We start from the raw sequence: 15,374 nt of genomic DNA, 5'->3' as shown, positions 1-15,374 counted from the left end.
TGTTATTTTTACCTAAAAAGTCCAGACAGCCCCAAGCATTGCTTAGGGAGTTCAAAACAGAGAGAACAAATAAATAAGCAAAAGTTACAAAACAGCTACAGAAAGTTATTGCCCAATACAGGCTCTAGCTGTAAAACAAGTATCTGTAGGCCAGGCACCTAATTTAGACCAACCACCGGGTTACTACAGGTGTACTCCCCAGCCTCCCACAGAGTGTAACACATGCTTTACTAAAACATAAGCATCGGAGAAGTGTGTGCTTCATCACTACTCCTACACACACCACGGGAAGAACTGGGCCCAAAGAACCACAAAGAACCACTCACCCTACCTGTTACTACAAAAAATGGGTTAAATGCTCTGTGTCTTCTGCGTCTGGCCAATTCACCCAGCAGGTAGTAGTAGCAATGGGAAGCTGGCTACCCCGCTACGCTCCCCCAGCCACATGGGACCTGTGATGGCAACAGAGAAGGGAGGCAGGACAAGCAGTGGTGGCTACAGCGGGAGATGGGTTCAGGGCAGCGGGAAGAACAGCCTTTAAAGGGAACAGCGCAGGATACACTGAGTAAAAGCATTACACCACAGACAGCCTACCGCATGCAGTCTGCTAAAGAAAACTGTGCTTTAGCTCAGGCATCAGCTACCTGAGCTTTTGCTTCAAATGTGCTCAGTGACGACTGTCTGTGCAGTACCAGCTCCAAGGCACTGAAATATTCTCTCTTTAACCAGCGCTGAGCTTATGAGCAGCACAGCACTTGCTTGTAGGGACATGCTTGGTGCAGCCATCATTAATTAAATTAGTGCAGAGACAGATCAGGCAATTTGTTTCTCATTCTCCAGCTGGGTCTCACAGTGCTCTAAATGCAGTGACCCTTCCAGTGCCCCTCCTGCAAGCACCACGATACCAGCAGCACACAGCACTTCTTCGGTGCCTGGCCACCGAGGAGCAGATTTCACACAGCTGAGAACAGTCAGGACCAGCTGGAATCCATTTTTAATCCTTGGACCACTTCACAAGGCCTCACATGTGGCTCTTCTGTTGCAAGGAATGACAGAAATTTAGACGTTTGAAGGATATCCATCTCACAGCTCTGGGCTTGCCCATTGCTTTCACTTGATGATGCCTGGAGCTTTTAGTCTGATCAAACCACTTTATCATCATTATCATGGACAGCAGACAGGATCTCTGCTGCTTTTAGTCAGAAACCATTTTAAACAGAAAATGTTTATCGGCATTTTCTACTAGAGCTTATTTTAGTGATGCATACCAGATGCTATTTTGCCTATTGTTACTAAACACAGAGTTTGAATCCCATGGTACAAAACAGCAAACACTACATGCTACCCATATTTTTCAATTCTCAGTTCCAGAATCCATTTCCTAAATGGAGATACGGGTTGCAGAACACTTTCTGTTTGTCAGGGCAGAATATTAAGGTCTTTCTGTGAACAAGTTTCTCCTCCTTTGTGCCTGCCAGAGACATCAGAACCCGCTGGATCATTGCCATCCTCTGTCTTTCTCAGCAGGTTGGACAACATGAGCACAGCTTGTAAACAAACAAACCCCAATAGGATGACACTTGCTGGAAAAGCTCACTAGTAAATGTGAAGCTGCAAGAACCATGTGGGTGTGCACACACATTTCCACTAGCGAAACCTCCTCGCGCGGCTGTGGGCGGCTGCGCACCCTGGCACTCGCCAGCGCTCTCCCAGGGCGAGCTGCTGCTCCCGTGAACTCTGCACACCGGGCCTCACCGGCCACAAACAGGATCAGCTTGCAGAGAAAACAAGGTTGATGTTACTCTTGTCCAAAAGGCAAATATTTTGTTCTCTCTTTCCTCCCAGGAGACTGAGAGGCTACATTCATTAAGGATTGCGAGATCAATGGATATTATAAGGAAGAATAAAAATGAACCTTAATGAAGTCTGTTGTAGGATGTTTTGTCTCTCTAAGTGTATCTATAAACAAACAAGTGTTGACTAATGCAAGCATAAACAAATAAATGATTAATCAAGCTCAGTTTCACACACCTGTAGTGCTAAATTGATAGAAATACTTTCCACATGCTTTCATCAGAGATTCTCATAAAAAATTTGCAAGCATATTTGTACAAGAACTGGAAACTTGTTATATAGACCAATATCAGCTTTATTATCATTTTGCTATATTTAGCAACATTTGGTAATATTCAACTCCAGCTGTAAGCTGTTCATAACAATCACTTAGTAGAGCCTTATTATAGTGTTTGAATTGAGTAGAAGCTAAAATGAACTCATCTGTTGATAATGAAACTATTTTATTTTTACATTAGCCAACGACTCAAGCAAACCAGTGATATTTCAATAAGCACAAATAATTCACTTGTTCACCTTTAATTCATGCATATCTGAACGGAAGTAACTTGCTCCGGTAACTCACCTCATAACCAAACCGGGACTCCACCTCCGTTCAGAATAAAAACCATTTAGCCTGAGGTACATATCTGAATCCCACTGATAGTTTGACTTTAGTACCTGCTTAAAGTTAAGTACGCGCTGAAATGTTTCCTCAAAGTCTACGAGGATCTCAAACTACCTAATGAGAACAGTGGAACAAACAGAAACTGAGCTTCTTAACATGATATGATGATGTTCCTATATTCTATGTTTAGTAATAGGAACAACCGCAGCCTTGTGGTGTGTATGGGGGAGGAGAGCTCAGCACAGGAGCCTGGAGCGGAGCTGCTCCTCGTGGCGTCTCTGCTCCGTGCCCTCCCCGCACAGCGCTCGGCATCGCCCCACGCTGCCCCGGCAATTTCACCCGTTTACAGGAGGATTTCTGTCACCGGTGAAACAAAACAGCGCCGCAGCAACTACAGCATTTGACACCGTGAAAAAAATAACGAGAAAGTATTTAATGCACGTTCAACTGTTTCAAAAGCAAATTTTGAGCATCTGGGAAAAGGAGATGGTTTTTAATTAAAAGGAAAAACCCTTTGAAGATGAAACACACTTTCCAAAGCACTCAAAAATTCTAAAAAGCCCACTGTAAAAGTAGCCCACGCGGCTTTCCTGTGGTTCTGATACACATGCGCATCACCAGGCATCTTTAGTTACGTGAGCACTTCCCCACTGAAAAAACACAGCAAAATTATTAGCATTTTTTTTAAAGAAAGTTCAATTATCTTCATTATTATTTTATTTCTAGGCAAGAGAAAACTGGCTGTCCCAGAAGCACAGGACAGGTGGACTCCTTCCTCGAGACCATTCTGCGGCCCAGCTCAGGCTGCCCGCTGGGGAGGTCTACGGTAGAAAATTCCATCAACTCCAGATAAATGAAGCTATTCCTTGTATTTCACACCAAGCATATGCAGGAGAATTGTTCATTAGCATTCACCTAATCATCCTAAATGATTTATTGCACTGTTATAAAAATAGAAGCCTTAAGATCTATCCCAAAGTTTCATATCAAAATTGCTGCAAGAGTCTGTTTGCCTGTGCTAGCACAGAACTGCTTCATCACTGCGCCCCTGGTGGGGAAGGGTGACAGCCCACCTGCCACCACCCTCTGGAGGGTTGTTTTGTCATGAGTGCATAACCTTGCTTCTTATTCAAAAGTTGAATTCAACCGAAATCTCAATCTTTCTCTTCCCCGCCAAAAAAGCCCCATGAATCTGCAATGCGAAATTCAGAGAAAGCCCAAGACAGAAGACAGATGTATTTATCATGCACAAATGATGTAGGAAGGAGACAAAAAATATTGTCATCAGAGTCTTACTGACTGCAAAATAAGGGAACAGTAATTAATCAGCAGGAGTACAGGCTGAGAGGAAATATTGATTGAATTTGGAGAAACTTCAGTTTCCTGAAGGAACTGTTCCCCTGCAAAGGTAACCAAGGAAAGTTTCTGTAAATTAGAATGGCAACCAGCCAGCCTGCAGCCAATCTGAGCGTCATTTCAGGCAATCCAGAAAAACAGACACCAGATGCATGTTGGTTTCTGAAAAGTAATTTAAACACATTAGTAAATCAATGGCATTGGCAGTTTGATGGACTCTGATGGAGGAATCTTCCTCTGAAATATCATCTTTAAAATCTGCAACGCTCTGGCAACTGAGTTGTTACAATTTTAGCATATCTTAAACTTTGTTATTTTTCCCAACATAGTTTGGTGTTTGGTTATTTGGCTGCCAAGCCCCCAGGGCTCCTTGACATCCCAGCAGCCTGAGGAGGAGAAAAAGCTTTAGTGCTTCGGCATCGTGGAGGGGCAGGAGGTGCCAGTAACAGGCGCTGCTCAGACCAGGTTTGCTATCTATCAGGAGCTGGTTGCCTCTACTGAGTAAAAGCAGCAACTTGTTTCTGTCCTTTTACCTGACTGGTGTGCATTTATGGCCAGGGGATGTTAGCCACTCCCAACATGAAAAAGGAAACAGTGGTAGATATTAAAAAATGTAAAGAAAAGGATATTTTTTGCCCATCGCAGGGTCACACAAAATGATCGCATCTTTCAACACCAAGCCGCCATCCCTCTGAAGGTCCAACCACAAGCAAAGCCCAGTGTTGCTGTGGGAAGCGGTCAGGATTCTCCAGCAGAGGCTGTTAGTCCATCCCAGAAGCCCAGAGCGTATTCATCACAGAATCACAGCATGTTAGGGATTAGAAGGGACCTCAAAAGATCATCTAGTCCAATCCCCCTGCTGGAATTCATGATGGGACTCGAGTCGGATTTGGCTTGGCCATTCCAAGGGATTTAATTAGCAGTTAAAGAAACAACAACCCGCCTGGTTGAAGCATGTCTGGAGAGTTACCTTGCTGTCTCCCTCAGTGACAAAGTGTTCTTGGCTAAGGTCATCTTTCATCCGCACAGTAAATAAAACTGTCAACTGAACCTGACTTTCTGTTTCTCATCAGTCAAGCAATACAATAAAACTCAGAGCAGTGTATTTAGACAATGATTTTGAGAGAGAAGGCAAACCTTAAGGAAGTTTTAGTATAATCATTTCCTCTCAGTTGATCAACGTAACAGACACAGTAATTTAGCTGGGGAAATGTGATATTAAAGCTTACAAGCCTGATAATCAGATTGTCTTCAGAGACCAAAATCAAGCTGGTTTTCCAGACCTCAGCATAACCATTAATTAAAGACTTACCATCTCTTCACTTAACATCTGAAGAACATTTAAGCAAAAACCCAGAAGCTTCAAGAGAGGGAGGAAAAAACAACCAAACAAAAAAACACCACAGAAAAAGCCACCACACTCCTCCAGCTTGACCATTTGATTCTAGTTCTATCTAGGAAGATTTACTGCTGTCAAGCAACGTTTCTCATCTTTTTAATAAGGAATTCAACTGGAATCATTAAAATATTTTCAATATGCTTATTTTTATCTCGAGGAAGATAAATTATTATATGCACATAAGTAGTAAAACCAGCTGCCAACAAAAATAGGGTTTATTCCCACCATACCTACAATACATCAACCACTACACGAAAATATTTCTCTTTCCAAAACAATTAGCCTAATCGGTAGCGAGCTCACACAGGCTTTCACAGTAATACTCTGCTATAGATTATTACTTGCCTAGAATATGATGCTTACATTTTTCCACTACATTAACAAATAGCGTTTTTTGAGAGGGGAAAACCAGGTAGAAATATTACAACCTTTACTCTGTGATTCTCGCAAACACCAGATAATCCCCCACCAGTCAAAACACAATGAGTCAGGCTGCCAAAACAAGTATTTACTTTACTCAGTATTCTGATAGTGTTTTAGGTAAACACAAGAGCGAGCCTGGTACAGCCTGAAATCAGACAACGCTCTGCCGCTGGTTTCACACCCGCTCACATTCCACTTCTTAAAACCCAGCACATCAGCAGAAGCTTCCTAAAAGAAGATGCACACCTAGATCTCCCCAGGGCCCAAGGGGTTGTGGGGTTTGTTTGTTCTTATTTTTTAAACAGACAGAATGAAATCTTATTTTCCCTTACTATAATACAAAAGATAGACAAGAACCTATGGAAAAAGCTAGAAAAACCATGCGGTCACGTGCACATCACTGTACCTGTTGGCACAATCTAGAATCTACTTCCACTGTTGGGAAAATGCATGTTTTTTCTTTACGCCTGACTCCACCCTCCCAACCAGTCGGTGTGTGTTCCATCAGGCCTAGTTGTCTGCTGGGGAAGATCAGCTGCCCATCAGCTTCAGAGATGTCGCTCTGCTGTCCTGCAGCTTCACGTTGGAGCGCTCTGCCTGCGCAGCCATGGGGACACACATGTCAACTCGGGTTACCGAGATCCAACAAATCACCAGCCACAACAACTGCATTTAGGAGCCCACATCCCCGTATAGATAGATTCACTATAACTTAAGTTAGGGCAAGTTTGGCCCCAAGACCAAACAAGACCAAACTAGACCAAACTAGACCAAACTAGACCACCCGCTCAGGCATCATGTTGGGCACAAAGAGCTCTTCATTCTTGCGAGGAGATGGGAGGCAGAGCCCCCAGCACTGCACAGCCCACGGGTTCCCCAACAGTGGCATCTGAACGGACCCACGACTGCAGGACTAAATCCCAAAGTTCTCGCACCACACAAGGGCTGGCGCGACCACTGCCCAGCGCAAGCCGAAAGTCCTTGAAACAACGACTGACCCACCAAGCTCCAAGTTCATGGAGCTTTCAGTTCCTTCACCTCCTGTTTCACTGCGGAGAGAACAGTTTGTCCTATTTCTTGTGAAAAGAGTACTGGAGAGAGGAATGTTTAGAAGGAATTCGTATCTTTCTATCCAAAGACAAACATTCAAAAATTATGACTCACAATCCTCTCCCAAATCACGGGATTAAATTAACATATCATGGGATTTTGAAAGATGCCGTCTTCAAAGTTAGGGAATACTATTTACTTTGTGTTGCTCGTTACTTGAAAATATTTACACAATCAAAAACCACAAAGTTTTTATCAACAATTAAAAAAGCCAAAAGCTCACCTAGAGGAAAAAAAAGTCATCACATATTCATCGCATATTCATAAAATTCCTGGAGGCCAGACCATTAAGAGCAGTCCAAGTGTTATAATTCATCACATGTAAATTTATGGGACTTGGAAACAACGCAGTTGTCTCCAGGGACAGTGGAAGACAGGGAGTGCTCTTGGTTAACCTTTTTGTTTTTAGTCACGGCATGCTGAAATTGCCCTATTAAGTATTTCCTAAATAAGGCCATTGATTAGTTTAGAGCACTATGGAAACATGCAGCACAGCATTCTTATCAGCTCCCAGTCACTAAATATTTTGACGTTTGTTAATCGAAACTGGGTGCATTCTGGAAAAAGACAAACTGGAAAATAAAATTACAGATTTTGAAAACGTGTCCTTTCCCAGCCTGCTGCCCAGAGCAAATCGGGAGTGAGAAGTCAGGTTCAACAAAAAGTAGAGGAGACCAGGTCAGTTTTGTAGTGGCTGTTCCAGTTTTTTTGTTGATGGTAAACTGAATTTTATGGGAAAAACAACCCATATGGTATAGTGGGTTTTTTTCCCCCAAATAAAAACTAACCTTTAATCAATTTTACGAACCAAAAGATGCTGGATGGAAGGGAAGATTTCTATTCAGTGTATTTGTTCCTTATTTTAAAATTCGCAACACGAAAAATCACAACTATTCCTGCCTGTCCCCAACACCTGCTGTTGCAGACACGGCCAGCGCTGCCTCTCAGCCTGGCCTGCATGAGTTCAGCCTTTTGAATGCCCCAGTGCTGGCTCCTGGCTGTTACTGCTCTGTGCCCTTGTACCAGAGCCTGCAAACTTCAGTCCTTAGATGAGCAGAGATGAGGTGACAGACAGAGAACTCCGGTGGCCTCGCACTCCGCATGTCACTTTACTGCTGGTCACGACGGGCAGCCCACGAGCAGCTGCATCTCAGAGGTGTTTTCAGACAGAGCTTCCTCCAGCAGGTACCGCATGCCAATAACTGGAGCTGATCTACAATGTATGTTTTTCTGTATACCAGACTCCTACTCCTGAGAAATATTTACCATCCAAAACCAAAAATACTGCCATAAGGTGTGAATAAAATCAAGTCTCTTTTGTTTAAGAGCAAACACAGTGACTGGCTGATATTTTCCAACACTGCAATTATTTTATAAACATCTACTAACAGAGTAAACTCCATCCTACGATTTTAGGATCGTGGCACTCGGACTCCTGAGTCCCGCAGCTCTGCTCCAGAACAAGCACAGAGGCAACTGACAGAGCCCAACTCTGCACTGCATCAGTCACAAAATTCATGGGTCATTTTGATGGCCGAAGTGGAAAAGCAAATTTAGTTGAATGTTATTGCTTGCTTTCTTTTTTCTCCCTGTTCCAGCTGGAACATTGAGAAATTTATACTGTTCATTTGGCCCTAATTTCAGTGCCTCCCCTCTGTGACTATCTGTTCCTTCAAGTGGTTTCTGGGATTGCTACAGGCAGGAGTGATGGTAGAGTTTTTGCAACAGGTACCATACTCTTTGTCTTTTGAAAATGATTAAGATAGCACAGCAGAGGGATGGGGACCACTGGGGAGACCTGTACAGAGGACAGTCTGACACACTGTATTACACTTGAAAATGTATTCTAATGAAATAAGATAATAGTAGGGTATAAGTTGCAAATAACTCTGCAGTTTGGTACACACATTTGGAAGAAAAAAGCAGCTATTCTGTTGTTTCCACTCAGATGACCCAGTTAATCTCAGTGTTAACATCAGCTGTCAAAACATCCACTTACCAGATTTGCATTTCTTATTTATTCAGTAAAAACGGTCCAACATCCAAGTAATTACCAGAGAAAGAGAAAATTCTATATAGAATGAGGGTTTATGTTTAGCTCCCGTTATTCCATCACTGTCTTTCACTTACTTGGTACATTAAATTCCACACTTAGAAACATAAATAAATGAAGGAAGTTTGTGTTCATATTTGAAGATATCATCATTTCCCTGTTGGGATTAAACGCAGCCCAATGAAGACACCATCAATGAGAAGCCAATGTACCATGTCAGCCTTGGTGTCCTTGCTGCAGCTCTGCAAAACGGCCCTTGCAAAGCCAGCACTGCTGCCCGTCCCCAGAGCACACAGACACCTCTGCAGCACTGCTCCACCCACCACCCCCTTCTTCTGCTCAGCCCGGGGGCTCAGTGGGACACAAGGCCAAGGAAACTCTTTAAAGCAAACACAGTTCCACCATCCTGGAGACAGTTTTGGCTGCTGCAATGCTTGCTTGCCCCAAAAAAAGAGTTCAACCCCTTCCCTACCTTTTCATCCACAAAGGGAGAAGAAATTTCCATTTTCAAGGATAAAAAAGCCAGAGATAGCAGATCATGTTGGCTACATGCCTTTACCTACACTTTGTACATCAGCTGGCATTAACACCTCTGCCTTACCTTCGTACAGGGTATCCACGTTCTCCATAGGCAGCTGCTTCTTGGCAGCTGCTCTGCGATAGACCACGTGCGTTCTGCCGCCTCCCTCCTCCTCCTCCTGGGCCCCCTTCTCCAGAGGTTCAATGAAGAACTCGTCCTTGTCTGTGCGGATCATGCCAGCCTGCAGCGACAGGGCAGAGATCGAACGTTTTGCGTTACTGCACATACAGCAGACGTTGTGAGTAAACAGTTACAATATGCTTAAGCACACTTTAGTGCTCTCTGAAGAACAATTAGGATGCAGACAGGGAGAACCAGGTGAATTCTTTATTAGAGCAAAACGAAGCATCATTTCCCCAACTTGACAGGAAAGGACAAAAGGTACAATCCTGAACCAAAGACACTTCTCCTCGAACCACACGTGTAAAGTACAGGTCTAAGAATCTGTCTAGGAAATACACTCTCCATTAGAAACCAGCTACACTGAAAGGGACTATGGCCTCAGCTATCTGTCAGCCCCAGATCGCTCCAGTGTTTACTATCTCTGCTAAATAAAGGATCAATTTAGTGCCACAAGCTAGTCCTGATGCGCAGTTCAACAGTCAAAACCACATAGTTGGCCTTTCTGTTCAGAAGCAAGACAGAAAAGTACTACATCTTACAGACAGGCAACTAAGCTTTGTGGCTATTTCCCCTTTGACATAAAGGAGTCCCCTGACAAAACACACTTTCAAGAACCAGCCACAGCTAGTGGAACAAAGGTGTCAGCAGTGCTCCGCTAACAGAGGAAAACTTATTCAGACTGGACTTCTACAGAGCACCTCAAAGGAACATCACTCAAGCAACTCTCACTGTGTTCAGGGGAAACCCTCACAAAGACTGAAAACTTTAAAAAGGATTTTCAGCATCTTCATGCAGGCGAAACAACTTGCGCCCCTGGGCCACCTGCATTTGTGTCCTGCAGCCCTGCCCTGCTGCAGGAGGTCACAGCAGGCAGAGCTGCCTTGCAGAGATGGTTGGCTTGAATACATTTTTCTGCCTATGTTTGCACATCTGTGTTTGAGAACGCTAATGAACTCTAAACTTGTAAACAGAAAGTCTTACTATTAACGTGAAAGAAATTGTTTATTATCGGGAGAAGCCCCGGATCCAACTTCAGGAACTCCTTCAACACACTCTTTCCCACTCTGCCCACTGATGATCCTGGAGCCACTGGACTTTCCAACTGGGCACATGAGAACATTTTCACACTGGGACACACTTTGTCTTGGTGTCTGAGCTTCTGGGGGCCTAAACTTTCTGCTGGGTGAAGCCTCACCTCAGGCTGCCAGAAGAACCACTTCGGCTCCTTTGAACCCAGTATCTCCTAAACATTCCTCTCGTGTCCCAGCACTGAAGCTCTCATACAATGTATACAAGCAGCAAACTATATTCCTACTGCTATAAATACAGTATGTTCTTTGGTTCCCTCCTTGGAAAAATGTCAGGTTCATTTGTCATGTCTTAACTTACATTAGGCAAGTTTTCCAGTCCCAGATTTCATACATATAACGTATACAAAAACAGATTGAAGGGGAAGGATTAAAGAAGCAAAATTATATCGAAGCAATTTAAACTGATGCCATCCTGCCTGTATGGAGGAAACTGAATTTGAAATCCTGTCGTGTTTCTTCTTATCTAATTTAGATTCTACATCAGACACAGAAAAGGTGAGACAGGCTCAGCAGCTCAAGGAAGCTGAGACAACCACGAAAATAAGTGCTGAAAAAGGGACAGTAGCTGATCTTTTACTGTAAAGAGGAATACATGAGAAATTCAGAATTGCTGCTATCCTCCTATTGATGCATATTTTAATTGTATATGCACACACTTATTCTGGATATTAAATATATCCAGAAATTTTAAAGTCTTTTATGAGAAATGCACAAGTAAAGATGAAGAAGGAACAAGCATTCGCACGCTCGACTGAACAGAGTATGATGCACACACCACACATACACCCAGGAGAAACACACAGAGAGCTTGACTGGCAGGTGAACAACATGTGATTCTGCTTTTTTCAAGTAACCTACATGTTTGTGCACATGTTCATATGTATTTCTGGATTTATTAAACTATTAACTAAGCAGCCGATGCCTGATCTTAGTTTAATACACAGTCCTTACATCAGGAGGTGGGGGAAATGCTGCTGTATGTGGCAGCCGGGAAATTTAGATCTTCTAAGAAAACCAGCAGATAGGCAACTTTTGCAAATCAGTAGTTGAACTGATTAGACAGAAGAACAACTTTTATAGGTGAACTTTAGCTTCCAGGGCATGGTGGCCTTTTGGAAAAGAGAACATCTGGTCAGAGTGAAGATTCGCCCCAAGAAGATGAAGGCGACACCCTGGGACAGACTGTAAAACTAAACACAACACATATTCGAATGCTGGTTCCCAAGACATAAAACCAGAGGTCAAACACTGACATTTCCTGCAGATCATTGTGCCTGGTGCTGGTTTTTGTGTGTGCAGGGGAATTCACGTGGCACTGAATGCTGCCAAAGAGCCGGCCACCCATCAGGTGCTGTTATTTCACACTCCGTTTCTCGGACAGACACACCACGCTGTACATCGCCCATGGCAGCATCCTCCTTGATTCTGCTGAGTGTGGAGAGGAAGGAATTTAACCTTCAAAACATGGCTGAGTATTTCTTTTCTTATTTTAATCTTGGACTAAAATAACTTGGTCTCTTACACTGGAAATTCTCTTTTCCTTTAGTAATGAGAAACGCATCAATTATTTTTGGTCAGAATTATTAGGAGTGTGTGTTTGAACTGTAAAAGAATTATGTATTTTTATATATTGTATATCCTACACAGTCTTTGATTCAGCCAACATACTCTCATGAAATAAAATAAGAAAAAATGGCTGTTTAAGACTTCAAGAAGAAAATTCATTTAGACAGCAAGGCAGAGTTCCTACAGCAATCCACAGTTCAGGCCATCTGCCTAATAATATACCCACAGTTATAAATGATTCATTAAGAAATATGTGGGGCTCCTGAAAGTCTCCACCACACATTTCCTTGCTCCTTTGAGCAAGACATTTAACCTCTTTACTTCCATTTCTCCACCTCTGAACCAGCATAACAACAGTCTCGCAGGATAATTACAAGGGCCGATTTGTGATTTTTTTTGCCAAGTGCTTTGAACATGAAAAGCTCAAGATGAATTGCCTAATGTATTTTTTTTTTCCGCTGCTACTCAGAACACCCTCAAAAAGCCACCATGAAAGAGAGATTGCTTTAGTCATCAACTCAACACCAGCGCTGTGCGCAGCCAAGGAAGCAACACAAAGGCATCGCGCCAGCAGCACGGCTTTGCTCATGGCCTTCGCTCAGTCCTGTTCTTATCCACTGGTGCCATCGCCCTTGGGCCAGCATGTCATGTCAAGACCCCTGCCAGGTAATGACCAGGTTCCTTATGACAACAGAGAGCATTAAAGTTGCTGCGGTTTCCTGGAGAACGCCTCTGGATGACTAAAACAGAAATGCTGGATTGTCTGAGCAAATCTGTGCCTTCCTGTCAATAGAGGTTAGGCTAGAAGGACTTCAGAAAATTCTTGAGCCATCATCTGGACGTTTACTCCAGGGAGTGGAGAAGCAGAGTGAAGCCTTTCAATTATCAGTTTCCTCAAGTTCTGAGCAGAAGAGCAGTATTTGTTCTAATGAACTAAGAGCTTAAAAGTAACTGCTAGTAACAGCGTTTTGCCCGTCCTGGGACAGCTGCACCTCCCGGAGTTACAGAGCAGCAGGGCCGCCCCTGCAGCCACGCACACGGGGTCATTCAGAAGCACGTGAGGGACTGAGCGTCCAGAGTTCCAACTCTGGAAAAAACGTGGAGCTGTTGTTACCTCTTGCCCTTCTCTTCTGGGACTTTTAACATGAAGCTATAGTGAATATGGGAATATTGCTAAATAACAATGGCAGCAGCAACTGTGTGCTGTGACTACTAAAAAATACATGAATTAATTGAAAAAGTGTTTGCCTTTGGAACACACCAAACTATAGCAAATAGCCTGTAATATTCCACTGTTTCGCAAAGCGGGACATCACCAGCCGTTCCTTCCAAGGATTTTTAGATCCCAGCTGCAAATTACTCAAGTCAAGCACTGCTTAGCGCTCATTAAAGACCAGAGCAGAAGACAATCAAAAGGAAACTGTACTTCAGAGAATCAAAACCTCTGCTAAAGCTAGCAAGGCAGTTATTTGGAAGTGAAAGCCACCCAGGAAAAACCTGACAAGGAAAGCAGAGTGACTGTCCTGCCTAATTAAGACAAGAATTACATTGACAAGCCACAAATGAGTCCATTGCAATACGCAGGGTTGGGGTTTACTGCTCCACTAATGTCTTTTGGGGGTAACGGCGCTCCTGTGCATCCCTGAAGACCTACTTCCAAGGACAACATGATCTACAGGCTATGGCCGCATGGAACCTTCTCTACCACTTGAGCTTTACAAGGCAAGTCCACTGTGCCTCCAGGTCACCAACTCCACGTGGGGCTTTCTGCCCTGGGTCATTACACTAGTCCCATCCAGCACAAAGGAGACCTGCCCAGACTCTGCCCCCACACCAAACAGCAGGTCTCTCCAGTCTCCTCAACATCCCCACCCCATCTTGCATCTCTAAAGACATTCTTTAAAAGTCTAATTTGACAGAAAAACTGCCTGGCCTATTTAGATCTACAGAAAACTCCAGGTTTTAGAGCATTAGCTCCTGTGGATAATTAAATGTCTCGCTGGGTTTGCACTTCGTGAGCGACTTAATTGTCTCCTCATTCCCATTCCCATCACAGCTCCCTGTTCTAGGCTGTAATGAAGTAACCCATCTAGCTGCTGCTTCAGGACTCCAGAGTCTCAGCCCTTCCTATAACTGCAAGTTTAATTACTGTTCATTTTCTTCCTCATTAGTACAGCTTTACAAAGGTTCTCACTGCCATATAAAGGCAGATTTACTTTCCAATCTCCAAGCACAAAATACAGATAGGAAGCTAAAATTAAATGTGAACAAACCTGAAATTAATATTAAAAAAAAAAAAATCCAAGGATCTGCTTAGTTAATTAAATCAGTAACCTACAAAACCAGAGTGTTTCAGAAACTCTTAGATATGGTATTTCTGTATCTAGAGAGAGCTCTGCTTTTTTTTCTTAAAAGAGCAACCAGCCACATGACACACCTGTCTATCAACAAATCCTAAACACGGTCCTGAATTTCAGGTGATTTTCTTGAGACCAAGGAGAGGCTGAAACAGTCTGGTATTTAACCTCGGTGCATGGGTTGGGAGGCTGCACCCCCTGGGATGGCAATGAAGCCTCCAGAGGGGAATTTGCAATATGGGATCCTCCCAACAATCAATTCTCAGAGAAGCAGAGAGAGATTTGTATTTCACTGGACAGTTGCCAAAAATACTCTGTAAATTACTTGAAAGAGAAAATATTTCTATTTGTAGGACAGCACATGGGACAAGGTCTTATTCTATTTTCATACCAATGTGCTTGTACCCTAAACACACAACTAAGCTTGACCAAAACTAGCACTAGTATAGCACTTTCACAAGTGAATTTGAAAGCAAATTCCAATATTTACTGTTATTTATGATCTTTCTCCAGGTCTTAGAACCAGCGGAACATGCTGTTTCCAAACAGCAACAAATGTGTCCTCCCGACACTGAGGTACGGAAATATTATTAGTTCAGTTGCATTAGAATGGACCTGATCCATCAGGAGCTCCAGTGGCTGCACCCACAAGTCTGTGGCAGAACTAAGGACATAACACAGACCTTCCAAACTCATCCCTGCACACACGGGATCTCTCAACATTTTCAGTTCTGCAACATGTTCATTTCCAAACATGCAGTACATTGACTCAGGAACAGAGATGCTTTGCATTTTATTTTCATATAGTTTCATTCTTATAGATAATAATGCAAAAAAGTTTGCAGTTAAGTTGCT

General features: G+C 43.2%; 1 protein-coding gene across 3 annotated transcripts in view; it reads right to left on the bottom strand.

Annotated features, from left to right (window-relative positions):
* Positions 1-15,374, bottom strand: part of ADAMTS2 (ADAM metallopeptidase with thrombospondin type 1 motif 2) — a 244,086-nt gene that overhangs the window by 100,589 nt on the left and 128,123 nt on the right. For all 3 annotated transcript variants that reach the window (XM_005503424.3, XM_065029821.1, XM_065029822.1), the window contains one exon: positions 9,404-9,563. In XM_005503424.3, the coding sequence (XP_005503481.2) occupies positions 9,404-9,563 (160 nt within the window). The remainder of the gene's footprint in view (positions 1-9,403; positions 9,564-15,374) is intronic.

This window comes from Columba livia, chromosome 14 (genome assembly GCF_036013475.1).
Source record: "Columba livia isolate bColLiv1 breed racing homer chromosome 14, bColLiv1.pat.W.v2, whole genome shotgun sequence".
NCBI lineage: Eukaryota > Metazoa > Chordata > Aves > Columbiformes > Columbidae > Columba > Columba livia.
The sequence above is the reverse complement of the archived record's forward strand: the minus strand, read 5'-3'. Positions and strand labels throughout refer to the sequence as shown.